General features: G+C 56.9%; 2 protein-coding genes across 4 annotated transcripts; one reads left to right on the top strand and one right to left on the bottom strand.

Annotated features, from left to right (window-relative positions):
• On the bottom strand, positions 1-10,176 carry CYGB (cytoglobin). Of its 2 annotated transcripts, none has more exons than XM_025468102.3 (4): positions 9,952-10,176; positions 4,319-4,550; positions 3,853-4,026; positions 1-1,341 (listed from the first exon to the last, which is right to left on the bottom strand). In XM_025468102.3, the coding sequence occupies exons 1-3, from the start codon at positions 10,092-10,094 to the stop codon at positions 3,859-3,861; spliced, it is 543 nt and encodes a 180-aa protein (XP_025323887.1). In that variant the 5' UTR covers positions 10,095-10,176; the 3' UTR covers positions 1-1,341; positions 3,853-3,858. The 2 variants fall into 2 exon arrangements, with proteins under 2 accessions (XP_025323887.1, XP_025323886.1); XM_025468101.3 differs by having other exon boundaries at positions 3,863-4,026; positions 9,952-10,171.
• On the top strand, positions 8,624-21,547 carry PRCD (photoreceptor disc component). 2 transcript variants are annotated; one of them, XM_049113894.1, is made up of 5 exons: positions 10,687-12,689; positions 12,972-13,040; positions 15,068-15,148; positions 15,483-15,578; positions 19,883-21,547. In XM_049113894.1, exons 1-3 carry the CDS (start codon positions 12,616-12,618, stop codon positions 15,087-15,089), a joined length of 165 nt encoding a protein of 54 aa, XP_048969851.1. In that variant the 5' UTR covers positions 10,687-12,615; the 3' UTR covers positions 15,090-15,148; positions 15,483-15,578; positions 19,883-21,547. The 2 variants fall into 2 exon arrangements, with proteins under 2 accessions (XP_048969850.1, XP_048969851.1); XM_049113893.1 differs by lacking the exons at positions 10,687-12,689; positions 19,883-21,547 and adding an exon at positions 8,624-8,841 and having other exon boundaries at positions 15,483-15,816.
• Positions 21,548-26,774: the final 5,227 nt, after the last annotated feature.

The raw sequence follows: 26,774 nt of genomic DNA, 5'->3' as shown, positions 1-26,774 counted from the left end.
TGGGAAGAGCGAGTCTGTTTAATGACACGGCTGGGTCTGGTTACAAACATCAGAAACTACAAAAGGACAGGCAGTTACACGCATGGCTGCACGAGGATGGGACAGGAGGGGACACAGGCACAGCAGCCACAGTAGCTAGGCATCCTTGAGGATGGCACACGTGACCAAGGGGCACACATGGGGGGGGTCCCCAGCAACTCTGACCCAGATGGGTGGACAGGACCATCTGCCAGCCAGCAGCGGGGGGAGCGGGGAAGGAAGGCCCTCAGCCCTCGGCCCACAGAGCGCCAGGACGGGATGGAGGCATCTGGCCTGTCATCACTGACAGCAGCGTGGGGCCCCACTCCCGCTGGGCTCCTAGCAGCAAAGGCAGATGGGGCTGGCATTCGAGGTTTCTAGACCATGGCCCCTCCCCCAGGGCTGTCATCCTGTCGCACACTGCCAGCCCCTCAGTCTGCCCTTGCCCATGCTGGAGAGTCAGGGGCCACATCCTTTTGGGGGCAGGGAGATAGAGGTGGGGAAAGCCAATTCCATTTTACTTAGAAGTGGAAAGCAGGAATGTGGGGAGTTGGTCAGAGAATGGGCTGGACTTTGCCGGCAAGCTGGGTCACCCCAACCCTGCTCACCCAGGCCCCTGGGTCACCCCAACCCTGCCCACAGGCATAGATCCTCTCTGTGCTAAGGTGGGACTCCCATCTCTGCCAGAACACTCCGTCCTCTGCTTAGAAGCATGAGCAGGACCCCTCCCTGCCCCACACGCAGGTGGGCAAAACCAAGGCTTTACATGTGCCTCTGGGCCCCCGCAGATACACAGTATAGATATGTATGTATATATATATTTATATATTTTATATATAGATCGTATATAGAATATATCTGTATATATGGTAGGTGAGTGTGCGTGATGCTCTAGATAGGTGATGGGACCTGCATGCTGGTCGGGCAGAGAGAAACGGGGCTGGTGTATTCCTGGACAGACTCGGACCTGCCCCGGACTCCTGCCAGCTGCCCAGCTAGGTCTCTGACAGAGAGTAGAAAAGCTAAGAATAGTGGGCCCAGCTCTTGGAGGAGGAGGCGTTCCCCGCCCCACAGGCCGCTGAGCTGGGGTCAGCCTCCAGGCAGCCAGCGCCACCGCCCGGCGGCTCCAGTGGGGACCGTGGCCACAGCAGAGGCTGCCTCTTTCTGGGAAGACGAGTCAGGGATTCTTCAGCTTCCTTGGCACCCAGAGATGGAGGGTCAAGGAGGGTCTTCAGAACTCGGCCTTCTGCTCAAGGTGCTGCCTGGGAGGGGGGAGGAGAGAGGGGGTCCTACGGCCCCGAAGAGGGCAGCGTGGCCGGTGGGCTGTGGATGAGAGAGGAGATGGAGGTAAGAGGTTATAAGAGGCACGGAGTGGGGCCAAGGAGCTTGGGGGTCAGGGGAGAGGGATCAGGGGAGGGCAAGGTAGGACACTCGCTGCCGGGAGACCCAGCACACTGCTGCTGAAAGCACCCCACCAGACCCAAGTTCTAGCTCCCTCTTTGCTAGGAACCTGCTGCGTGACCTCAGACCAATCAGGGGGCCCTCCTGAACCTCAGATCTTTCTCTCCAACATGTGGATAACATCTGCCTTGCCTCCTACCTCTCCGAGGATGGAGTAACATCAACTGTGTGAACCTACTTCACAAACTGCAAAGAACCTTTCCAACTCTTTTCCTATTAATCCTGAGACCCGTGTCCTCCCCGGTTGGCCTGCCTGGGTGCCCTTCTTGCTGCCCATAGGCATTCTCAGCCCTGCAGCCCCTTTGTGCTCACCACCATCCCACCCCCCCCCCCGCCAACGTCCCGACTCCCCCACCCACAAAAAAATGCACACACACCCGTAAGCAGAGACAGTTCAATAAACAGTGGCGTCTGGCCCACCACTGCTTCCCTGATAAGAGAAGCTGGACGGAGGCCTTCTAGAACTCTGCTCTGTGACTCCCTCCCACTATCTGAACCCATTTGGACCCTGGCGATAGGTTGGGTGTGTAGGCCCCCGGCCCAGGGAGACACGCCTTCCGGGGGCCCAAACCCGTGCCTTCAGGAGATCAGAGCCGGGTTGCTGGGGGGTAGTGTGCAAAAGGATGAGGGGACAATCCTCAGGACTTCCCGGCTGGGGTGGGGAGAGACCCAAATTTGAGATGCTCAGGACCGATGGAGGCAGGGCTTCAGCCAATCCTCACTGCAGCCCATCCATTCCCTCCACGAGGAGCAGGACCGGGCAGACGGAGATTCTGGTGGTTTCTTAATGTTTGGGGTTTGGTGAGACGTCAGTCCCAAGGGTCCAGCTGGGGCAAGACATGGGAGGGGACAGGGCTTCGTGTTGGGAAACGCGGTCCATGTGTTTCTGATTCACGGGGACTTGGACTGGCCAGCTCTCTCTCCTTTTCCCTCTCCGGTCCCTCTAGGGCCTCTGTAAAAAAGCCCTTTTCTCTAGAAGCAGGAAGTCTTGTCTCCTGGCTGTAAACAAACTCATCTCTGGCAGCTGAGCTGGCCTCTCCGGCCTGGGTGGAGGCTGGGAGGGCAAGCCCCTTCCCCCACTGACCCTCCCTGGCCCCGCCGTCAGCTTCCGGCAGCCACCCCGGCTCTGCCAGCACCTCCTGCGGCAGGTAAAGATCTTCTATCTGCTTCCCGTCCACGTCCCCCTCCCCACCCGGGGATCTGGGGCAGGCCAGGGCCCAGCTGTGCACATCTGGCCTCACTGCCTGCCGAGCTGTAGCCAGAAGTTCCCGAGATTTCTACTCTCCTGGGGTGGTGCCGATGTGGGGGAAGGGAGCAGGAGCAAGCTGGGGCCCGTGTGGCCAGCAGCAGGAAGGTCAGGAGGCCCGGCCTCCCAAGTCCGCCCTCGGGGGACCTCCTCCAGAGCTGGGCCCCGAGGCCTGCGAGCAGGAGGTCCAGGAGGTCCGTGGGCCGCTCGGAGCCCGGGGAGCAGACGCGCCTTTTCCATGGGAAACTGCTGGGAATGTTTCTCGACAACGCGTGTCCTGAGCCGCTGGCTGACCCCTGCTTCCCATTCCCGCCTACGCTCCTCTCTCTCCTTCCTACTCCAGCCCTGCCTCCGCCCCTCCATTGAGCTCCCAGAGCTGCCTGCCCCTTGGGGGCCTGGGCAGGCCGGAGTGTTCCCAGCCACCATGTCTGGGGGCCAGCCCTCCCCTTGAGCTCCGAGTCCGCTGGAGTCCCTGAGGCTGGCCACCCTCCTCGAGCCCATCTCCGTGGCCCTCACCCCAGAACTGGGAACCTGGCCTCTAGGGTCAACCTGGAAGTAAACACCCCTGAAGGTGTGTGCGGGGTAGCGACACCCACGCAGGCCCCTTGTGTGCTTGGGCATGTGCACGTGTGTGCACACACCCTCGTGATTCTCCTGGCTCCGGCCCTGCTGAGGCAGAGGCAGGAGGGAGCACTGGTCAGCATTGGCTGACAAACAGCCCCATGTGATTGGTACCGGGGAGGAAGTGGTGGGGAATTAGCCTGGCCTGCCTCTGGGCCCGATGAGCTAGCCTTCCCGCCAGGAACCTCGTAGGGCCTCTCTGCCCTGGGCGGCCGTGGTCTTGGGCCGCTCTGAGTGCTCTTGTGTTCTAGGGAAGGGGATGGCTCTACCCCAGGAGAATCTGTTTGGGGCTCATGGCTCGGAGCAGCCTCTATCTAGTAGGGGCCCGGCCCTTTCCCATCATGCCTCTTCTTAAGCGTCAGACCCCAGACCTAGCCTCCCGAAGAGTTCCTGCCCCAGCAGTCAGCTCCTGTGCCCCAGGAGAGATGGGAGACGGGGGGGGGGGGGGGGGGGGGGGGGGGGGGGGCAGGGGAGGACGGCGGGGAGGCTGTCCGGCCCACCCTCACCCCTCCTCACGTGGTGGTGTTGGGGACCTGCTGTACCCAGCCCACTTCTTTGTAGGCAGCGGTCACATGGCTGTAGATGAGGCTACGCAGCTTGGCCCAGGCTCTCTGCGTCTCAGGTGGGAAGTCATTGGCAAATTCCTCGGCGATCACCTCCAGAATCACCCCAGAGAGGATCTGGGGGCAAAGGGAGGAGGGAGAAGTAAACGCCTGGTTGCCCTGCCTCCTCACCCCCGAAGCCCCCAAGGCCCCCAGCACCCCTTCTAGACAGGGTTTGGCCAGGGGGATCATTCACAACAGGACAGCCTGGCAACTTTGAGACCCAGCCCCCACCTGATCCTGCAGCCCCCTCCCTGTCACAACCATGTGGAGGTTGAGGGGGGAGAGGCTGGGCTGCCCAGTGGTCCCCTCTGTTCCCCAGTGGTGCTCCCAGAGCAGGGTGGGCGGAGGATTGGCCACAGCCACCTACCTTGAAGTACACAGGCTCCACCTTGTGCTTGAGGGCGTGGGCTTTGCCCACAAGGGCGAGCACGGAGGACACCTTCTCCGGGTCGTGTAGGTTCTCCACGACAGTGTTGAGGGCCCCCATGACCCGGCAGGCGTGTTTCCGCAGCTGGGGGCTCCGCTCCATCTCCAGGGGCTCTGTCATGTGCTTGAACTGGCTGAAGTACTGCTTGGCCGATGGAAAGTTCACAAAGAACCTGGCGGGAGGGCGGGAGTGCTCAAGTCAGGACTGCCTGGGCCCCACCGTGAGGTGGCCAGGGTGACATGGGGAGCCGCCCCAAGGTGGCCAGGGTGATGTGGGGAGCCACCCCAAGGTGGCTGGGGTGATGGGGGAGTCCACCTCAAGAAGGCCAGGGTGACGGGGGGAGCCCACCCTGAGGTGGCTGGGGTAATGGGGGGAGCCCACACCGAGGTGGCCCGGTGATGGGAGGAGCCCACCCCAAGGAGGCCAGGGTGATGTGGAGAGCCCACCCTAAGGTGGCCAGGGTGATGGAGGGAGCCCACCCCGAGGTGGCTGGGGTGATGTGGGGAGCCCACCCCAAGGTGGCTGGGGTGACAGGGGGAGCCCACCTCAAGACGGCTGGGTGGTCGAGGTGACGGGGGACCCACCCGAGGTGGCTGGGGTGACCAGGGAGTCCACCCCAAGGTGCCAGGGTAGTGGGGGTGCGGGGTAGGAGGGGCAGGACCAGTAACTCTTTCACCACCGTGTGTAGCGGGCCCCCAGACACAGACCCTCCCTCTGGCCGAGCTGGTGACATGCCGCCCCGACCCGGGTCCTGGCCATATCTGTGGGCCAGACTTGCACAGACTGTCAGCCCTGTCTCCCAGGCTCCTGTCTTTCTTGCTGTGGCCTCCTTTCCCAGCCCCACCCACCCTCAAGGCCTGCTCCAGGCACAGCAGAGAGGGCCAGAGCTCTAGTTCTGGGCCCCGGGGCCAGCGTGACCTCGGATAAGTGATGGCACTTCTCTGAGTCTCCGTGTCCTCGTCCATGCAACGGGCATGGTTGTTCCTAGCTTGCCATGAGGATGAACTGGGAAACCGCGTGTGGAGTCCTCAGCACAGTGTGAACACCGGGTGCTCGGTCAATGCCAGTGGGTCGTGATCAAGGTAGAGCTCTCTTTGCAAAAAGTAAAGCCCGAGTGACTTGGCTCAGGTCACCCAGTCACGGAGGGAAGAAACACGGGACAGTTCTCCCGCCAGCTCCGTCTGTTCCCTCCTCCCTACCTGCTTCCCTCCTCCGCCTGCTGCGCTTATTGATTGGCTGATTTAATTACAGCTCCGGACTGGTCTTACCCTCCTGGTGTGAGTCCGTCATTACTTCACATCTGTACATCTCGCTTCTCCAAGAAGCCCGTGCACGTCCTGGGGCAGACCCCAGGTCTTTTTAGTGCTCTCCTTCCCTCTCCACTTTACCTGAAATTGCCTAATTCCCCCCAAATGTCACTTTCATTAGGTTACTTTCATGCTCACATTCAGTGGCACCCCAATATCTACTGGACAAAGTCAAAATCCTTAACCTGGGATCTCAGGCTTCCTACAAACTGTCCCAACTCAGCCACCTTCCTCCAGCCCACTCACTGCTGGTAAAACACTCCTCGGGCAGGCCAGCCTTCCTTCCCACTCTTTCTTGCGTTGGACTTGGCCCTCCTACCCCACGGTGCCCAGGCTGTCCCTTTAAGGCCATTAGGGGTTCCCCGCCACCCTTTACCGCTTCTTCCCTTCCTGCCTGTTGGACTGGGTCCCACAACCCAAGGGCAGGGCCTGGGTCTCACACCTGCTGTGACCCATCCCCTCAGCCCAGGGCCCTGGGTCCGCAAGATGACACCAATGCCCTTTGCGTTCTCTCTCCCTGGCAGAGCTGGGTGTTGCAGGAGGTGCAGGTACACACTCACACACACCCGATCAGAACTTCAGAAAACATACGGAATGTCTTGGGCCTGTTTTGTTGGGTTCTCTCACACCTCTGGAGTATCCTCATTTGCGATCAGAGAAAACTGATAATTTGCCAAATCAGCCCTTTGGCCAGAGAGCTGGAACAGATGCAGAGAGAGCTTCTGGCCCAGTCCATCCCGTCAGGCGACAAAGCTGCTGCCGGCGGGGGAGTGGCGAGGACGCAGTCCATGTGGAGACCAAGGGTGACCTTGGGCAAACCACTTCACAACCTCCCGTCTGCAAAAGTGTGAGAGGAGTTCCTCCCACTCGATAGTTCACAGATACACTAGTGAGGACAAATGAGGCAATGAGTCTGAAAATACGTTGGATTTTTCTGGAGACGCATGATATGAAGGACAAATGTAAAGAACCCAATTTGGGCTTAAATGAGTATTACCTTAGACTTTGGGCACTTCACATTGCAATAAAAATAATGATCGCTGTTTGCCTGGTGCGTTCCAATGTGCAAAACATCTCCACCTGTTATTTCACTTAATTGCCACAACCGGGGATGCCTGGGTGGCTCAGCAGTTGAGCGTCTGCCTTTGTCTCGGGGCATGATCCCGGGATCCGGGATCGAGGATCGAGTGCCACATCGGGCTCCCTGCGTGGAGCCTGCTTCTCCCTCTGCCTGTGTCTCTGCTTCTCTCTCTGTGTCTTTCATGAATAAATAAATAAAATCTTAAAAAAAAAATAATTGCCACAACCAAGCAAGCATTGTTATATCCATTTTACTGATGAGGAGCCAGCAAGGAAGACTTACTGAGCACTTACTAGATTGTGTCATTAATCCTGCACTAGCCTCCTGAGATTGGCACTGTTTTTATCTCCGCGTTCTGTTTTAGGAATCTATGCCCAGGGTTGCCCAGCAAAGTGGGTGGCAGGGCCAGGAAGACAGACAGACATCTCCTGCCTTGATGGCTTCCGAATCCTGCCTCGGAGAAACTGCTGTGCCAGGGAGATGGGGGCCTGGGGCCCAACGAGTCTCCTGCCTTGACACCCAGGGCCATTATGGCCCTGAGGAATGACAGTCCCAGGGAGCCCCTCTGCTGCACCAGGGGAGTCTGGGGGCCACGTGCTCTGCTCCCTCTTCCTGGCTTCTGTCCCCAGCCCCAGCACTCCCGACCCTCCAGGTCCGGGCCTGTGCTGTGCTGCGCTGCCTGCAGGGGAGAAGCCTCAGCAGCCAGCCTTGGGGAGTTTCTCAGCTCCCAGAGGCATCTGGGCTTCCAACAGAGCCTGAAATAGGCTTGTCTTGAGTGTGAGGGGGGAAGGTGGCAGAGTTACAACCGGGAGGGGAGTCTTCCTAGAGCATGGGTGTTCCCTCTCCACTGGAGTGCAGGTATGGGGTCTGGTTCCGACCCCAAGACAGCTTTTCCACCACCACCAGCACTGCCACCCCCTTCCTGGCTGTGGACTCCTGGGGCTGGGGTGGGGGGTAGGGTGTGGGGGTGCAGCTGGCCTTAGCCCAGCAGGGAGGGAGGACCTGAGAGTGATGGGCCAGAGGACTCAGTGTCTCAGGCTCTCACTGGCGCCTGTCCTTGTGGATGTGTGTGAAGTTGGGGAGGTGTGAGTGATAAAAGTTGGGGGGCACAGGATCTGGGGAGGGGCCTTTGGGACACCGGAGAGGTTTATCAATCTTCCCCTCTAGCCCCTTTAACCAACCTTCTCCCCCACCTGGCAGGTCGGGGGGCAGAGAGCAGGAGGAGACCCAGAGGGAGCAGGCTGGTGGGGCTCGGGTCTGGCAGGGAGGAGCTGGGCCAGCGCTGGGCTCCGACCAACACAGAGGTGGGTCTGGTGGAATGTGGCCCGGGCTGACCAGCCGGCTGGACCTCACTGCTGTCTCAGGCCTTCTGGATTAATTGTGGGCCTCTCACTGAGCACAGAGCACAGGGGTAGATGCCACCACCCCCACCCGCCCAAACTGAGCCTCCCTAAGAGTCAGGAATGGGGAACCGTGCAAGCAGGGGCATATATAGGGAAAGACCTTGTCAAGATGTCAGACTCTCCAGAAACAGCCCTGGCCATAGTGTTCAGGTCTTTCCTCTGCACCCCCCACTCCTGGGGGAGGTTGGGTGGTACCCCAGGGCTGGATCTTGGACACATCACCTCCTCACGCTCCCTGGCAAATGGCAGAGTGTGTCCAGACAAAATCTCCAAGGCCCTGTGGACTCCGCCTCCTTTCCTTTTGGTGACCCATGTGCTCACCCGGTGCATCCTGAGGCCTGGTGGGCTCTGGGGCGCGGACACACAGCACGCATGGCTGAGAGCCACCCCCCCCCCCCCAGGGCTGTGTCTGGCGCATCTGTAACGCCACTACCTACCGTGTGCTTGTGTGGGTGCTCCCACGTGCGGGTCTGTGTCTCAGAATGTCTGATGGCTTCGGCATCTGAAACCCCCTCGGAGCCTCCCCACCCCACCCCCATGTTTCTGGGTCTTGGGGCTGCCCAAATAGCAGCCTTCCTCAGGAATCCTCCTCAAACTCACGAGTGCTTCTTGCTCTTTTTCCTCCAAAATCTGTTTCCAAGTTGGAATCAGGGCATATCGCTACGGAGCCGGGTAGGTCCCAGGCTTGGGGGAGGCAGAAGGGAGAGAGAGTCAGGGAGACAGAAGCCAGAGCCGGGGCTTGGGACTGGGAGGCAGGCATGCATTTCAACTCTCCTTTCCACAAGCAAGAGGCTTCACCCCATCTCCAGATAAGCAGGCTGCCCTGCTCGGTGGTCTGAGATCCGGCTGCTGCCGCTGACAGGGGGTTGGGGGTGAGTGCAGGTCTGGGGCCCCAGGGACCCGCGTGTGTGGGAAGAGAGCATCAATCTGTGGCTCTAGTCGGTTACTAGCTCGCGGGGGTTGGAGACGTGGAGTACAGAGGAATGGTATGTGTCCACCAGGGTGCAGATGTGTAAATAAGTGTCACTTTGGGGGCATGTGGTACCTGAGTAACCCCCGAGCCCAACACAAATGGCCTTTCCTCCTCAAGTGGTGGTTCCAGGGTGGAGCCCTGACTCCTGACGCTTCTTGCTTTCCCTCCACCATGCTCAGCAGGCATTGTACCCTAGGGACCGTCTGCTTCCCCACTCACCTGGGCCTCACCTGGGAACTCCCTGCTGGCCTACTCTCCCAGGGCAGGAAGGAGCCAGCTGGGAAAGGAGGACCCCAGTGACCTACTGCTTCTGACCTCTATTCTCTGGCCCTTTGCTCTGTCCTTCCCAGAGGCTTTGAACACAGAAAGGGGCCGAGCTGCACAGGGGTCCACTCCTCTTTGTCTCTCTGCTTGGCCCAGCCTCAGTCTTCCCGCCTCTGAAATGGGGCGCCCCCAACTGAAGGGTTGGTAAAACGTGTGTGGCGGCTGCGTTGGGTGGTTGGGGTCGCTGGGGAGGAAGGCACGCCTGAGGGAGCCAGGAGTTCTGAGGCCCCGGCCAGAGGAGGGGGACAGAGGTACCCTCCTTCTGCGTCTGGCTCTTAGTTCGTACCCGACCGCCCAGAGCCAGGACGGGCTCAGCCAGGGCTTCGCCCACCGCAAGGCGCCCCACGCTGCCTGCACCCCGGGCAGGCCCGGCCCCAATTTCAGCTGGAGAGGTGGCGCTGGAGCTCGGACCCGGCCGAACCCGCCCCTGCCCGGAGCCGCTGCCGTCCTCCCTCCCCCGGGCTGCCGGCCGGAGTGACACCTACCTCACCAGGATGGCCACCCCCACGTCCTCGCAGTTGGCATAGAGCCGGGCCCACGTAGCCTGCACCGCCTTCCTCTCCGCCTCGGACAGCTCCTCGCTCCGCTCCCTGCGCTCAATCTCCATCTCGCCCGGCACTTTCTCCATGAGCAGCTCCAAGCCCAGCCCGGCTTGGCTCGGCGGCGGCGGGGCGCGGGGCGCGGGGCGCGGGGCGCGGGGAGCCGGGGCCGGCTGCGTGCGCGGCGGGCGGGCTGGCGAGCGAGGGGTAGAGCGCGCCGGAGGGAGGGAGCGTGTCTGTCTGTGCGCGCCGGGTGTGTGTGTGTGTGTGTGTGTGTGTGCAGGGTATATGTGCGGGGGGCGGGGGACCGCGAGCGGGGGGCGGGGATGTGGTCTGCTGGAAAAATGTTAAAAAAAATAAAGCCGCTCCAAACCCCCGGGCCCGCGTCGGTGAGCCAGCTCCGGCAAGGTGCAGGCTGGGCGGGGTGGGGGCGACGCGGCCGGCGCCCGCGGGCCACCGCGGACCTTGACCGCCGGGCGGGGTGGGGCGTAGGTGTGGTGGGAGCGCGGGGGCCCCGGGGGAGGGGGCGGGCGCGCGGCGCGGGGCCGCGCGGGCCGTGCAGGAGTGCGCCCCGGCGGGCGGGCGGGCGGGCGGGCGCGGCTCGGGGGCGCGGGGTCGGGCTGCCGCGGCGGGCGGGGTCGGGCGCTGGGCGGGAGCGCACCGTGCACGCGGCGGGGAACCGACTCAAAGTGAAACACTCCCAGGCGTCTGCGGCCGACGCAGCCCGAGGGGGCGGACGCAGCCCCTCCGGCGGCGCGGGGTCCCGGCTGAGCTCGCGCTCGCTCCTGGCCCCTCCCCTGCGCCGCTCCCGGAGCTCCGCACCCCAGGCTCCGGGGCTTCGGGACCGGGGTCGCCTCCCGGCTCCAATTCCGTCCTGGAATCCGCCGCCGCGGGGATGGGGGCCGGCGGTCGAACTTCAGCGCCAGAGGCCTGGGTCCCCCTTCCTTCCGGCCAGCGCACCCCCCCCCCTCGGTACGTGCACAGGGCGTCGGAAAAAAGTCCCTGGGTGCCTTATTAATGACACAGGCAGACAAAAAAACAGGCGCTGCCCAGAATCCCGACCCTGGTGGAGGAAAGTCCGCAGACCAGGCAGCTGGCAGGGCAAAAAGAAGTCTTGGGGGGAAGGTGTCAAAAATCTTGGGGAGGCCCAGGCCCTGGAGACATCTCAGCTACCATGGCTGCGGTTCTGGGAATGGGGTAGACAAATTCTCGGCCTGGTGGCCCTGCTCAGCGAGGTGTGAGGACCGCTGGGCCAGAGGTGGGGGCTGGAGCTCAGAGCCACAGGATCTCCCCGCAAGCAACTGTTCAGACCCGGGGCGGCCAGGTGGCACCTCTGACTCCCAGCCCAAACCTGATGCCAGTGTCCACTTCTCCCTGTCGCTCCCTCGCGACCCCGCCCTTCTCAAGACTTGGTGTCCCTCTGCAAGTGTGAGAAGAGGTCGGCTCACCTCTTCCGCTTTGGCTTATGTATTTTAAAAATCGTTTTTCAAAGTAGAGAGCCCAGGTGCAGCCCCAGCTCTGGCCCTCCCTGGGAGCCTGGGCAGGAGACCCCTTGACACCGCTTCCATCTCCTTGGAGGGAAGGAAAATCTAGTGCAGACCTCTGGGGTTTTTGGAGAGGGCTGGAGGAAGCTGGATGCTCAGACCCCTGTGTGCTCCACATGCTGCCTGGGCCACCTCACTGAACCCCTCTGACAGGACACCCGATGCCTGTGCGGTGCCCTTCCAAGTGGCTGCTCAGAAGCTTTGCACTGGGAAAGCAAGTATTCGCTATTTCTATTTAGTATTTCTATTTAGCTTTATCTCATCTTTTACAAGTCTTATGTGTGTTTATTATGCAGGACTGTATTCGCACAGATGTGGAAGATCTAATGTATGAGCAGATGCATATACTTATTTCATGAGTGCACACTTAAATCCAGTCTTTTATGGAAGGGGCTATGGAAATCAGTAACATTTGGGGAGGACTGTCCAGAGGGGAGAACACAACTGCTCAGCCGCCCCTCCACTCCCCGGCCTCCCTTGTCTTTCTGGCTTCATTATCTAATATTCTTCCTCCCCTCCCCATGGCTCTCCATGACATCATTGTTCTGCCAACACTCAACTTCCAGTTGCTGGAACATGCTCTGTGCTTTTGTGTCAGCCGCCCCGGAAGAGTCTTCTGTTGGGGGGGAGGTAACCTTCCTTGAACACCTGCAAATTCCAATGCCCCCAGCTCCTCTCCCAAGCATTCCCTGACACATGCAACTCCGAAAGTGCTCTGCGGGTGCCTCTCATCACCCAAGTCGCTCTACTGTGGTCATTAATGTGACTTGCTAGCTCAAGTGTCTAGACTAGAAGCCCCTTGAGGGTTAGGCCCAGGTCCTAGTCACATCTGTATCCAGAATGGACAGCTTGATTTACCCTGCCACCGCAGGCGACAACTTGGGCCCAGTGAGGTTAATCAGTCTGCACAAGGTCGGGTTGGCTGACCCCACTAATCAGCTTGAGCCTCCTAATCCAGTGGCAGCAGGAACCTCAGGATGGGCAGCAGTGGCTTGTGAGAGCCGGCAGGGCCATTTTGGCCTTTCTCCTGCAGACTCTGTCCGGGAGGGGATGGGGCAGCTGAGCCATGTGCACCACCCTCTTCCTACTCAGCACCTTGGCCATGCTCTGGCGCCGCCGGTTCGCCAACCGGGTCCAACCGTGAGAAGCTGATGGGGCCATGGGCAGGGATGGGGAGAGAGGAGAAGCTAGGGGGTGAGGGGTGGTGCAGGGGCTGCCTGGACCTCCTGGGAGGCTGGAGGGCGGGGAGGATTTGCAGGGAGGTCCAGAGAGGTTTCCCATCAGAGCACGCGGGGGCGGGGGCTCGCAGGTGCTCCGAGACTGGCTGGAGTCCCCGGTCCCCCAGCCCAACACGGCCAGGAGAGGGGGTTCTGGGCCCGGGCGCTGCCCACAGCTCTTCCAGCCTCTTCCTCCCGCCCACAGGGAGCCCAGCGGAGCAGACGGGGCAGTCGTGGGCAGCAGGTCGGAGAGAGACCTCCAGTCCTCGGGCAGGTAAGGCAGAGTCTGGGCTGGGGGAGGCAGGGTGCGTCGAGGAAGCGGCTGCCCTGGCCGCCCCGACCGTGCCTGGGCAGGTACATGAGTGCACCCGAGCCGGCGCGCCGGGGCCCCTCGCCCCAGCCACCCGGTCCCCGTGTGCCCGGTGGGCAGCCTCGGTGTCTGTGCTCCCCCGCGGCACTGGGCGCCCGGGCCTGTCCTCTGCACCGCAGCTGCTCTGCTTTGCCCGAGTGCGGGGTGGTCCCCCGGGTCCCATCGGAAGGCGCGGGGGGACCGGAGAGGATGGGGCAGGAGCAGCTCCGGGCGGCCGGCTCGCTGCCCTTCCCCCTCCCCGCGGCCCCCGCTCCGCCTCAGCCGCTCCCCTGCCCCGGCCGCCGGCGGGATTCGCCCACCGGCCCCCAATAGGAGGCGCAGGAGCGGCATGACGTCATCGGCACCGCCTGCCATTGGCTGGGCAGCTCCTGCGGGCAGGTCGCTGTCTCCAGCGGCCGAAAGTTAACTCTTCCCTAGGCCGAAGCCATGTGGCTCCACAAGGGGGGAAGTTTGGGGAACTTCTGGATTCTTCCTTCCCTGGGTGACCAGTGTCCTTTGATGTTAGGGGCTCCTATGCCCAACAAACCACGGAAAAATCAACATGCATTTATTAAGAACATACCGTTGTGCGTGTTCTTTTGTGCCCCCGGACCCACCTGGTGGGGGAGTCCTGTGTGAAGGGACATTCTCTCCTGCAAAAGGTCTACTAGCCTTCTCTCAACTCTAGTGAGACAAAGCACATGATGCCCTTGGGCTCCGGGGCCTGTGGCTGGAGGGAGTCTCCCCACAGCGCTCAGATGGCTGAGCCAGTGAGCGTGCCTGCCTGCTGGGGCACCCCACCGGCTCTCCTCCGGGTGTGTAGGACCTGCCTGGGTGCCCCTCAGCCATGTGGAGACTGGCGAGCCATGAGAAATGAGAATGGGAATCTGTCTCCGTATGCGGCCCCAAATTCCTCCTCGGTGCTGGGATTCCTCCAAGCTCTGAATGTCAGGAGGGCAGCCCTGGGCATGTGCCCGAGACAGGTATTTCTGGGCCACCCTTCCTTGACAATCTAGGCTAGCTGAGATGGTCATGATACTACCCAAGTAGGCCTGCTGGTGAAATGGGCTGACAAAGGTGAAATGATGAGCACTGGGCCTCACGCAGAGCAGGCCCTTGAATGACTAGTCCTCCCTGTTGAGTTTGGGTCTGGAGGCGGACAGCCAGAGTCCACATCCTGACTCCCTGCTTCCTGACCGAGAGCCTCTGGGAAAGCTATGTGATCTTTCTATTTGTATATAAACTGGGATTAATAACAGAATGGTGTGGGGGTGTTTGTGAGGTTCAAATTGAGATCATCCTAAAGCACTTGGCACGAAACAGCTGTTTAATAAATGCCGGCTAGCTATTCTCCTGTTGTTACCTGGCTCTTGATCAGTGTTCTATTCTTCCCTTGAGGTCTCTTAAACGTTAACTCACTTGGAAGTTGTAACAGCCCCAGAGGGTTGGCAAGACAAGTGTTTCTATCTCTTGTTAATGGTGGAGGAAACTGAGGGAAGGGGAGGCGTCAGTTTTTCACTCGAGGTCATCCATCCTATTTGTGGCTGATGGCAACTGACTTCAGGTAGTCGGTCTCCTCTACATGAAATGGGCCTGGACCCTCCCTGTCAGGAGAAAAAAGCTGAATCTGGACCATCTGGCCCAGCCTCGTGGGGTCTAGCCAGAAGGAAGCAGTTGCCTGTTAACTCCCAGGGACCCAGTTAACTGGAAAAATCAGCCTAACATCCAACACCTCCTGCTTCGGGTGGCTGTTGTGAAGGGCTGGTCTGGGGAGCAGTAGGCATGACATTTCTGCTCTGCAATTCCACAGTCACAAATTCCAGCTGATTTCCTGGCTGCTCCTACCCCTCAGTAGTGGGGTGCCTCCCTAGGCGTGGGGCAAAGGGAAGAAGTCTGGAAAGACGGGAAGGACGTCCCCTTCAATCCTCTGACTCCCATGCTTTTCTGTTTAGAAAGGAAGAGCCTCTGAAGTAAGTCTTCACCCGGTCAGGCGGAGCTCGGCCCCAGGGACTGGGATCAGCTGGCAGAGGCAGGTAGGGCAGGGCTGCAAGCCTTGGAAGGTAGAGGGCTGGGCTGGGGACAAGGCAGGCTCTGCAAGGCCTGGCCATGAGGGAGCAGAGCTCCATGGAGGGTACACAGAAGGCGGGTGGCCTCTCATCAGCTCCTGCCTCAAGCCTCCTGTGGTCCAGGCCATGGCGCAAGGCTTTGTTAGTTTTAAGGGAAGGGCGTGTGGTGAAGTGGTGGTCATGCTGGCACTGTAGTGCCAGAGGACTTCTAAGGGAGAGGGTGTGCTCTGGAATATCCATTCTGCAATGCAAGCCCCTGCCTTGGGATGGGAGGAAGTGCCAATCTGGTTTTCTATTTCAGTTCAAGTCCCGGCTGGCCTCTTACCCACAAAGCATGCTGTGGTGGAAGCAGCAGCAGCAGCAAGAAGAAAAATGGGAAAAAGCAGTCATCAAGAAGGTAGACTCCTCCCTTTGAGTCCCTGGACCTGCCTGGCCTCCCTTTGCCCCAGACCCTGGTGGTGGGGCTCCTGAAGCAAGGCCTGGCTGGGGCAGGCTGGAGGGCAAAGACGCTCATTGCCCTGGCTTGGGCTCCCTTCCTCTGAGATCCTGAGGATAGTCTGAGGCAGGCCCAGAGAGGGACTCAGGTTTCTTATGGAAGGACTTCTCATTCATCCCTAATATAATCCTTGCAATGACCCAAGAAGACTGGGCGTGTTATTATCCACACTTTTGGAAATGAGGAAACAGAGAGAGGTTAAGGAATCTGTCCAGTGTCATCCAGCTAGTTAATCCTGCCCCCCACCCCCACCCACCCCCCGCCCTCCCAGCCTCCTTTGGAGGCTGCAGAGCCCACACTCTTACCCACCAGGGCACAGGCCTCTCTGAAATCACCTGGAAGTTTGCAGCTTGCAGCTGCTATGTGAGAGCAGGGGTTCCACGGGCCCGGCAGCCCCAAAGCCTGTGGTCCAAGGCTGTGTGGTATCAGTTTGCCATGGTGGCGCTCTAGTTTCCAGGGCACTTGCCTCTCCCCGGTCCCCAGAGCTCACCCCGTCACCAGCCACTCTGCTGCAGTTCTCAATAAGAAATGCCAGCTGGGATCTGTGACATGTCTGCCTGCGGCTGGAAGGAAGCATCTCTCAACCTGTCCTCTGAGCGTGTCTGCGTGCCTGTGTGCATGCGTGCGTGTGTTCCAAAGGGGCAGTCGCATGTGGGAAGGGAAGAAGCCTGACACTTGTTCTTGTCAATCTGCTGACTGCTCAGTACCACGGCGGCTCTGCCATTTCTCCCTCACAGTCCTGCTCGACCCAGAGCAGAGATCAAAGCAGATTTCCGCTTCTGCTCCCTGAGATCCAGGCGCAGACCTGCAGGCAGCTGCTCCCCACTGTCTGGAAGCCATTCATCATGCAAAGCGCCTCCCCACCAAACCCCTGCCTGCACGTGCATCATCCCCCCACCATCACCATCCAGCCCCCAGGGTGGGCAGGGAGGTCCCTGCCTAGCTGCACACCCCCCAGGCCATCAAGAGGCAGGAGATGGGGAGTTCTCTCGACAGCAGCCTGTCTGCCGCCCTGACTCCACATCTGAGGGAAGGAAGGAAAGGGTGAGATGCCGCAGACAGAGGGGACCACGCTGAAGCCATGGGGGAGGGGCTGCTGATCTTGCCCTGGAAGCCTCTAGAAGTAGGGCAGGGTGGAGGCAGGGGAAGGGTCAAACCAGGGGAAGGAGCTGTGCGCTGGAATGGCGACAGAGCCCCACCGCCCACTCGACATGGGCCAGGAGTTCGTGACCACCTGTCTCAGCTCCTGTCAGCCTGTCTTTCTCCTGCGAGGTGTTGGCCTTCCTTGGTGACAGGGCTGTCGGGCTGAGGGCCAGGGGCACCGTTCCTGGGGCCCCCATCTTCGTCCCCGAGCCCACCTGTGTATTCATCCTCTAATCTGTTTGCCATGCTCCTGTCACTTCAGCCTCGGCTCTGCTCTCTACCATTTCCACGTTGCCTGCCTCCTTGCACTAGTCTGAGGAATTGTCAGGCCAAGGTCACCTGGCTGGACAGGGGCTGGCCCACGGCCCAGACACACCTCCACGAGGCGACACCCCTTCGCTGCACTGTTCTAGGGACCTGCTCAGGAGAGGGTGGCTCCTCTGGGCCTCGGTCCCAGAGGGAAGGAGAGAAGGGGAAGGGAAGGGCTGCTGGCGATGGGGGGACTGTGTCGGCTGGCCTTGGCGGTTGCCCGGGCCCTGGCAGCTGGGGTGCCATGTGGGCTGGGCGGGAGGGGCCCTCTCCCCCAGGGAGCAGGCTGGCTTCGGTGGGAGCAGATTGTGTTTACACCTTCCCCACACACCCAGCCCACGCTCGCCTCTTATTCCCCGGGACTCTCCCACCCCTGGGCTCTCTCTGCACCACGGGCACGTTTGCAGCTCCTCTCCTGCTGCAGGAAGTTGCCGCCCTCAGCAGAGCGCTCCTCTACAGAAGGCTGCCAGGGCCCAGGCGCTCCCTCCTCGGCCCACTATCTCCCGTCGTGGGGGGGGACCCAGTGTCCCCAAGAGGCTGAATCCACCCACCCCCCATTTCCTTGGAAAACAGCTGCTGCTTGGGAATGGGGGCAGGAAGGAAAGCCCGGGGGGCTTGGCAGACTTGACCATAATAGGAGGGAAGGGATTAAGGGCAACCAGAGAGAGAGGGCCGAGAGAGCCGGGGCGCCTCTGGCCTCAGGGTGCATGAGATAATGTAGAATTTAAGCTCGGGGAGTCCAGCTCCAAGCTCTGGATTTGAATCTTGACTCCACCATCACTTTCCAGTTCTGTGGCCTCGGGTGGGTTACTGAATGTAAACCTGTCTCAGAGTTGTAAGGGTTAAATTAGATAATGGGTATAAAGTGCTTCGCGCACTTAGTAAGCACGCAGTATATCTGAGCCCAGGGTGGGGGGACAGTGTTTGTGAGCTGTCAGCCACTGAACAACTGGTCACTTTGCAACAACCGTAGGTTCAGAACAGCTAGTCCTTTACCTCCTCACCCCATGGCCCTTCCTGCCCTGTCTTTCCACATACACAACAGCAGGGTGATGGGCAGTTCTGGAACAAACCAGAGCCCAGCACAGGGGCACCTGGTAGGACCCAGCACCCGGGAAGGCTGGACGATGGAGCACCACGGTTGCCTCTGGGTGCCTGGAACCCTGTCCCCACCTCCAGTGGGAGTCCTGACCTGGACATCTTCCCTCCAACTGGCTCTGCGTCCCCAAATGAATCTCAGCTCCTAGAGAAGACAGGAGGCCATGGCCCTGGTGCCTTTATGGTCCTCTGTCTGAATGCTAATCTCTTTACTGGCTGGAGCCTGAGTGACAGGGAAAAGGCGGTTCTGAGCTGCAGGGTGGCCGAGGGCAGCAGGCGGGAGCAGGGAGGTGCTGTTGTCTGCTACTTCTGTGGCTGCTGCCAGTCTCTCCTAGAGATGGGAACATGACCAGAGAGCTAATGAGGTGGCGGGGGTGGGGGTGGGGGAGAAAGGGAGGCAGACGGAGCAGCTGCAGCAGCTGCCACTGCCCTGTGTCACCCCAGGGTGCAAATGCCACCACGGGGAGCACCCCGCCCATCCCGAACTGTGTGGCTGTGCAGATGCGGGCAGGATGGTCCTGGGCACAGGCCTTGGTCCAAGACCAGGCAGGCGTGGTACTTGATCTGAGGTGGGCATCATGGCACAGGAGCTGGTCCCAGGGGTGCCCGGGGACCTTTATAGAACCTCAGTCGGGAAGAAGCCCAAGACCTTGAGCCAGAGGGAAGTAATGCTTCTTTGTGAGCCTCAAAAGGAGGGAAATGGCCAAGGTTTACAGTAATATAATGACACTAATATTATTATTAATAATGGCTAATGTGTCTCAAACGCTTCTTACGTGCTAGGCGCTGTGCCAAGTGCTTTATTTATATGCATTGTCTCATTTATGGGGCAGGAACTGTTGTCAGTCTCATTTACCCAATAAGGAAAGTGCTTGCTCAAGGTCACCCACAGTGAGTAGTGAAGCCAGGACGTGTTCCCCGGCAAGGTGATGTAAAAGCCTGTGAAGGTGTTGGGCCTCGAGGACATCCTGGGAGTGTGACCTGTCCACCAGGGCACAGGGCATGAGAGCTGGCAACCCTCCCTGGTGATACTGCCGCTGCTCAGTCTGCAGAAACTCATCATTCCAGGCTGGACCAGACTCTGGGCCCCGAGGGCAGTGACCAGAGCCACCTTTCCAGGATCTGTCATGCTCCTCAGGGAGGAAGCAGTGGCCACTGGCAGGGATGACAGATATCAAGGTTGTCACTCATTGCTGCTGTTGCTCTGCTGTTTCCTCCAACCAGGGGCAGAGCCCTGGGGGTAAGGGAGGGTGGCAGCCAGCAGCCCAGCCAGAGAAGGAGGAGCCAGAGGAGGAAGGCTTTGTTGTTTGTTTTTACAGGGGGATGGTGCAGGGCTTTAAGGAGGTGGCTTCAAGACCTGCTGACTTTAGCCATAAACTGGTACCTAAGGGTGCTGGACCCTCTCTGTGGGATACATATGCCCCCTAGTGGGGATTAAGCCTGGAGGGTGGCTGAGAAAATTAAAGCAAAACAAAACAAAAAAAGATTTACTGATAGGCTATATGACCTCCGAACCTGGATAGGAAGGGCCAGGGCTGGCCCCCTGTGTCCCCGAGATTGCACAAGCACGCACAGGTTTAAGACAATTTGCAGAACCCAGGTGAACGAAGCATTGAAAGAAATTATTTAATTTATTCCTTGGTCATTTATTTAAGAAGCATGTATCGGGAGCCTGTGATGTACACACCCTGTGGTAGGTGTTGGAGTCAGACAGCAATCAAAGGGACGGCGCCCGATGTGCCAATGAGGACGACAGAAAGATCCTGGCCGAGGAGGCCAGTTGTGCAAGCTCAGCCGCTGCCTGCCACGACTTTTACTTCTCTGGACCTCAGTCTCCCCATGTAATAGGCAGTGTTGAACCTAAGTGGGCTGGTGCAGAGGATGGGAAGGACCACTGACTACCCTGGTAAAATGAAGGGGATGGACTTCTTGACCTCGGGGGGGCCCTTCCAGATTCAAGACAGGCTACAGTGGACAGTGTTTGGAGGTGCTGACAACGGTGACTCGCCCACTCAGCAAGCGTGTATGGAGCTCCTGTATGCCAGGCATTGTGGGTGGCAGAAATGAAGCACCCAGAAAACTGGACAAAACTGAAGAAGCAACAGACACTTGACTACAAGGAACATCCAAGATGGTGATCCCGTGACCACCTCAGCATCTACCTCCCACAGGTCCCTGCCTGAGCACAGGGAGGGGAAACCCAGAGGACTGCAGTGGTCTTGTTCAGCTGAGGAGACAAGATCAGAGCTCAGAACAGTGTGCTGTTCCTAAAGATATACACACACATCAATGGCATCTCCAAAACAGACACAACGAAGATGATCCAATGGAGAAAGAAAAGCCCTTTTGAGGAAACACAAAAAGTGCTAACCATAAAAGAAAAAAACAGATAAATTGGACTTGATCAAAATTCTTGGAAAGACTGGAAGAGAATACTAGCCAAGCAAAAATCCGAACAAGGGCCTGTATCCAAAATATATAAAGAACTTTTACAACTCAATAAGAAGACGACAGCCCAACGGAAAAGTGGGGGAGGGTTTTAATAGACACTTCGCAAGAAACTAGACATATGGCCAATAAACACATAAAAAGATACACAACATCCTAAGCCATCAAGGAAATGCAAATTAAAACCACAATGAGATACTACTGCACACTCACCAGAATGGATAAAAGATGGACCATAATAGACGTTGGTGAAGGTGTGGAGCAACTTGTAACCCTGTCATACGTTGCTGGGAAACCCGTTTGGCAGTTTCTTAGGATGTAATCCAAGAGGAGTGAACATGTAGGTCCACACAAAGATTTGTACAGAGATGTTCACAGCAGTGTTATTATCAATAATAGATCCAAACTGGAAACAACGCAAATAGCCATCAAGAGGTAAATGGATAAAAAAAAAAAAAAAAAAAAGGAGGCGGTGTATTCATACAATGGAATACGATTCAGCAATAAAAAGGCAATGAGCTACTATGTGAGCCATAACACAGGGCAATGAGAGAAGCCAGATGCTAAAGAGCACCTACAGTATGAATCCATTTATAGGAGATTCTAGAACAGGCAATAACTAATCGGGAGTGGCAGAAAGCAGATCAGTGGTTGCCCGGGGCCAGGGCTGGATATGGACACTGTGAAATAGCAGGTAGGTACCCTCCAGGGGGATGGAGATGTTCTAAATTGAGACTGGGGTTGTGGTTTTATGGGTGTATCACTGGCTGGACTATTTTAAATGGATGCACTTTGTTATATGTAAATTATACCTCAATAAAGATGACTTAAAGAGTTAAAAAAAAAAAAAAAAAAAGAACCACGAGAATGAAGACCTGATCCTTGTCTTGCTTACAGTCTAGTGAAAACGCCAGATGTGAAAACAAACAACCATAAGGCGGTGAGTAGCCTAAGAAGCATGCTCAAATAACAAGAGTTCTGTTTATGAAGGGCTCCCTCGCGCCAGACCCACAGAGGTGGCTTGGCGTCACTGTTCTAGAAGTCCAGATAAGAAAAGAGGCTGAGATGGAGGGGAAGTTGTTCACGCAGGATTACTCAGCTAGAATCAGCAGGCCTGGGACTGGGCTCCAAGGCTGCCTGGGTTCAGAGCAGGTGCCACAGCAGCCTGTGGCAGGACACCGAGCAGAGAGCTCGGGACTGTTGCAGCTTCTCAGGTGAGACTTTGCGGAGGAGGTATTGACACAGGAGTTGGAATTTGCTCAGCAGAGTAGAGGATGCGGGGAAGGAAATTTCAAAGCAAAGGGAACAAACAATATGAGCAAAGGCTGGGCAACACTTGTGAGAAGGCAGGGTTCCTGGGAATGGAGAGACGTGTCCCGAAAAGAGCAGAAGAGGTCAACAGGATATTACATGTTCTTCGCATTCACTTATTTTTTTAAGAACCTATTAAGCAATAATTTTTACGAGAGGCAACAGCTCTGCAGGGCAGGCAAGTGATGTATGTGCTCTTGGCAAACGCAGGGAAGAACCCACCGTGATGCCAAGGTTGCCTCTTTAGGGAAAGGGGTTCTCCCTGTGACATTTCTCCTCCTCCAGGAGGTTAAGGCTGTGTTCCAGGATCCCAGGTTTCTGCTGAACACCCTTTGTGGCACTCTTTCACGGTCCTGAGAAATCCCAGGAGGAAAAAAAAAAAAACAAAAACCCGCCTGTGCTTTTATGCTGGGCTTTCTGGCTGGAGGAAGTCAAGTCACTGGAGCGAAGCAAAATGTGTCACACTGTCATGGTGCGTTCTTCTGGAAACTCAGCACAGCAGTGAGGTTTGGAGGCTTTGAGGCTGGACTGGCTGAGGTCAGATCTCAGCGCTCTTTCACACTGATTACTTTCCCCTTTCTGCACTTTGGCTTCTTTAGAAGATTGCAAAAGAGGGGTGATCATAAGAGGGCAGATGTGAGAATGAAGGGACAGTACGTGCAATGTGCTCAGTCAGACTCATCGAGTCTGAGACGTTAATTTAGCCTGTATAGCCTTTTGTATGACAGTCAGTCCTCCATAAATCAGTTTTTTAAAAAGAAGGTGCTTAGAGCAGAGCCTGGCCCAGAGCAAACATTTAATAGACAGTAGCTTTTGTGTTTTCAAAAAGGTGACATGCACATGTCATCCCTTTTATTTTGCTGTGACCCGTTCTTTCAGAGAATTATAATGAAGCGGGATTTGGGACATGTTGATCATATCATTTAGGATGATTGTGACTCTTAACAGAACACCCAACTTAGGGTGGCTCAAACAGGAAGGAGATTTCTAAATCTCACATTCTGGGGCGCCTGGGTGGCACAGTTGGTTAAACATTCGACTCTTGGTTTTGGCTCAGGTCATGATCTCAGGGTTGTGAGATGGGGCCCTGTGTTGGAGTCTGCGCTCAGCTCACAATTCTCTCTCTCCTCCACTTCTGCCCCTCCTGCCCTCTCTAAAATAAACATTTGAGGGTTTTTTTAAAAAGATTTTATTTAGTTAGTTGAGAGAGAGACAGACAGAGACAGAGAGACAGAGAGTGAGCATGTGTGAGCACAGGTGGGGAAGGGCAGAGGGAGCAGCAGAATCCCTGCTGAGCAGGAAGCCCAACACAGGGCTTGATCCCAGGACCAAGATCAAGACCCGAGCCAAAGGCAGATGCTCATCCAACTGAGCCAGCCAGGCAACCCTAAAATAAATGTCTTTTTTTAAAAAATCATCCTGTGTTTCACTGAAACTAACATGCCATTGCTTGTGAGATGCCCCTTGCATTCAGAAATATTAAAATATAAAAATGTGTGTCTTTGAGTTGAAACAAAAGGTCTGAAGGTAGGGGGCTCTAGGACTGGTAATTTGGCAGTTCACCATGAGGACTCTTTGTCCTTTGTTTCCACTCTGCCATCGTCAGACCTTAGGCTCTGGCTTTGAGGCAAGCCTCATGGATGCAAGATGGCTGCCAGGGCCTCAAGCATCAAGTCTTCAGAGCCTCCCAAAGCCAGAAGAGAGGCTGCTGTTTTTAAAAACAAGAAAAACTTTCCCAAACTTTGCTTAATTGCATCACAAACCCTTTTCTGAATTCCTGGCAGAAGGAATAGATTTATCATAAGGGTCTGGTGCCGACTCTTCAAGATTCGCCCTTAGGGCCGGGGAGGAGCTTGCCTCCACTGAAGCACCGAGCTCCAGTTCTGTTGTGAGATGGAGGAAGAACAGCTGTGAGCTGGCAATGAGCAGCGCTGCCATACAGATGAACCGCCTGTGAATCACCGGTCAACTGTGCCCGACAGAAGCAGCTGACTGCTTGGGATATTCCTACCCACCTTCCTGTTCCTATCAACAATGGTAGAGCTTCCTCTCCAGGTTAAGAAATTAACCTCCATATTCCAAAGACTTGGTTTCCTATTAATGTGGCTTTCGGGTACCGTATCCAAAATCCTATCCGGATGGAACCCAGTGAGTTAGCCACCTGAGCACAGCAGGCCAATGGACTAGATTTCACCTCCGTGCTCAGAGCCAAGGCCCCCTGACCGCACCGAGGACTGTGGCCTTGCTCAGCCTGGGATCTACTTCTGTCACTGACCACTAGATTGGGGGACTCCATGTCAGTGAATACAGATCCATGCTAGCCTAGGATGACGGCTACGTAACAATTCCACTGCACATAAAAACTCAAGTGTCCCAGACCTCGGGGCGCCTGGCTGGCTTAGGGAGGACTGACTCTTAATCTCAGAGTCTTGAGTTCAAGCCCTGTGTTGGGTGTGGAGCCTACTTAAAAAAAAAAAGAAGAAGAAGAAGAAGGAGAAGGAGAAGGAGAAGGAGAAGGAGAAGGAGAAGAAGAAGAAGAAGAAGAAGAAGAAGAAGAAGAAGAAGAAGAAGAAGAAGAAGAAGAAAGAAGAAGAAGAAGAAGAAGAAGAATTAGAAATCACAACATTGATGCTTTGATCTCCACAGCTCTGAACTCCCGCCTGCTCCTTCAGAAATCTGATGCGTTCTCTGTTGTCTTTCCACTGATTTTTTTCTTTTTTTTTTAAGATTTTATTTATTTGACACACAGAGAGATCAGCAGGGGGAGCATCAGAGGGAGAGGGAGCAGCAGGCTCCCCGCTGAGCAGGAAGTCCAACATGGGGCTCAATCCCAGGACCCTGGGATCATGACCTCAGCCAAAGGCAGATGTTTAACCCACTGAGCCACCCAGGTGGCCCTGATTTTTTTTTTAAGATTATTTATTTATTTTAGGGATCCCTGGGTGGCGCAGCGGTTTACCGCCTGCCTTTGGCCCAGGGCGCAATCCTGGAGACCTGGGATCGAGTGCCACATCGGGCTCCCGGTGCATGGGGCCTGCTTCTCCCTCTGCCTATGTTTCTGCCTCTCTCTCTCTCTCTGTGTGACTACAATAAATTAAAAAATATTTTTTAATATTATTTATTTATTTTAAAATATTTTATTTATTTATTCATGAGAGACACAGAGAGAGAGGCAGAGATACAGGCAGAGGGAGAAGTAGGCTCCCACAGGACTTGATCCCAGGACCCCAGGATCACGACCTGAATCCAAGGCAGATGCTCAACCACTGAGCCACCCAGGTGTCCCATTAAAGATTATTTATTTGACAGAGAGAGAGAGAGCAGGAGCAGAGGGGCACAGGGAGAAGAAGACTTCCTGCTGATCGAGGAGCCCGACATGGGGCTTGAACCTAGAACCCTAAGATCATGACCCAAGTTGAAGGCAGATGCTTAACCAATGGAGCCACCAGGTGCCCCATCCTCCCCTATTTCTGGACTGCCCAGGCAGTGTGCCCTCTGCCTGCCACTCTTCCTGCTTGTGTGCTCTATTTTTCAAATAAATAAATTAATTAAAAAATAATAATCTTGAGGCACCTGGGTGGCTCAGTGGTTGAACATCTGTCTTTGGCTCAGGGCGTGATCCTGGGGTCCTGGGATCGAGTCCCACATTGGGCTCCCTGGATGGAGACTGCTTCTCTCTCTGCCTGTGTCTCTGCCTCTCTCTCTCTGTGTGTGTGTGTCTCTCATGAATAAATAAATAAAAGGGATCCCTGGGTGGCACAGTGGTTTAGCGCCTGCCTTTGGCCCAGGGCGCGATCCTGGAGACCTGGGATCGAATCCCACGTCGGGCTCCCGGTGCATGGAGCCTGCTTCTCCCTCTGCCTATGTCTGGGATCCCTGGGTGGCACAGCGGTTTGGTGCCTGCCTTTGGGCCAGGGCGTGATCCTGGAGACCCGGGATCGAATCCCACATCGGGCTCCCGGTGCATGGAGCCTGCTTCTCCTTCTGCCTGTGTCTCTGCCTCTCTCTCTCTCTGTGTGACTATCATGAATAAATAAATAAAATCTTAAAAAAAAAATAAATAAATAAAATCTTTTTATTAGATTTTATTTAAATCTTTTTATTAGATTTTAATCTCACTGCGTTTTGCTCCGGCCTCTCGGCGCCTGCCCAGCCACCCGAGACATGCCACCTGCGGTGAACCTGCTGCTCTTCTACTAGGTGTCCTGTCAGGTGTGAAAGCTCCACTGTAGACCGTGGCATTGTGGCTCCTCTCAAGCCCAGAAGAATGCTCCATGCTCCTCACACGCACTAGCTGGCAACCGGTCTGGGACTCAAGACAGCCCTGCTAGAGCCCAGAGCCCCCCAGTCTTGCAGCCATCAGCCCCTGCAGCCTCTCCTCCTCACTCTGCTTGCCATAAAGTGGCTCAAAACCACGGAACAGGTGCCCATCATTCCCCTGAGTAATTTCATCCCAACCACCCCTGCAAACACACAAAACCCTTCTTTGCTCCTCTCCCCCATGCCCAAAAGCCCTATAGTAAGACTGATGTATAGATATACGAAGTTCAGTACATCTTAGTGGTGAGAGTATGGACTCTGCAGGCTGGCCTCAAACCTTGACCCCAGCAATCACTAGTTGTGTGAATTTGGGAAAGTCACCTCATCTCTCACTCACCTCACCTCATCTGCGAAATGCAGGTAGTGATAGTGCCCTTCAGAGGGCAGCGGTGCACATTAAACAAATTGGTGTGCGTTCAGTACTCCAGGAGTGGACGGCGCATGGTAAGTGCTACCCGGTATCCACTC

The sequence above is a fragment of the Canis lupus genome, chromosome 9, assembly GCF_003254725.2.
Source record: "Canis lupus dingo isolate Sandy chromosome 9, ASM325472v2, whole genome shotgun sequence".
NCBI classification, from domain to species: Eukaryota; Metazoa; Chordata; class Mammalia; order Carnivora; family Canidae; genus Canis; species Canis lupus.
The sequence above is the reverse complement of the archived record's forward strand: the minus strand, read 5'-3'. Positions and strand labels throughout refer to the sequence as shown.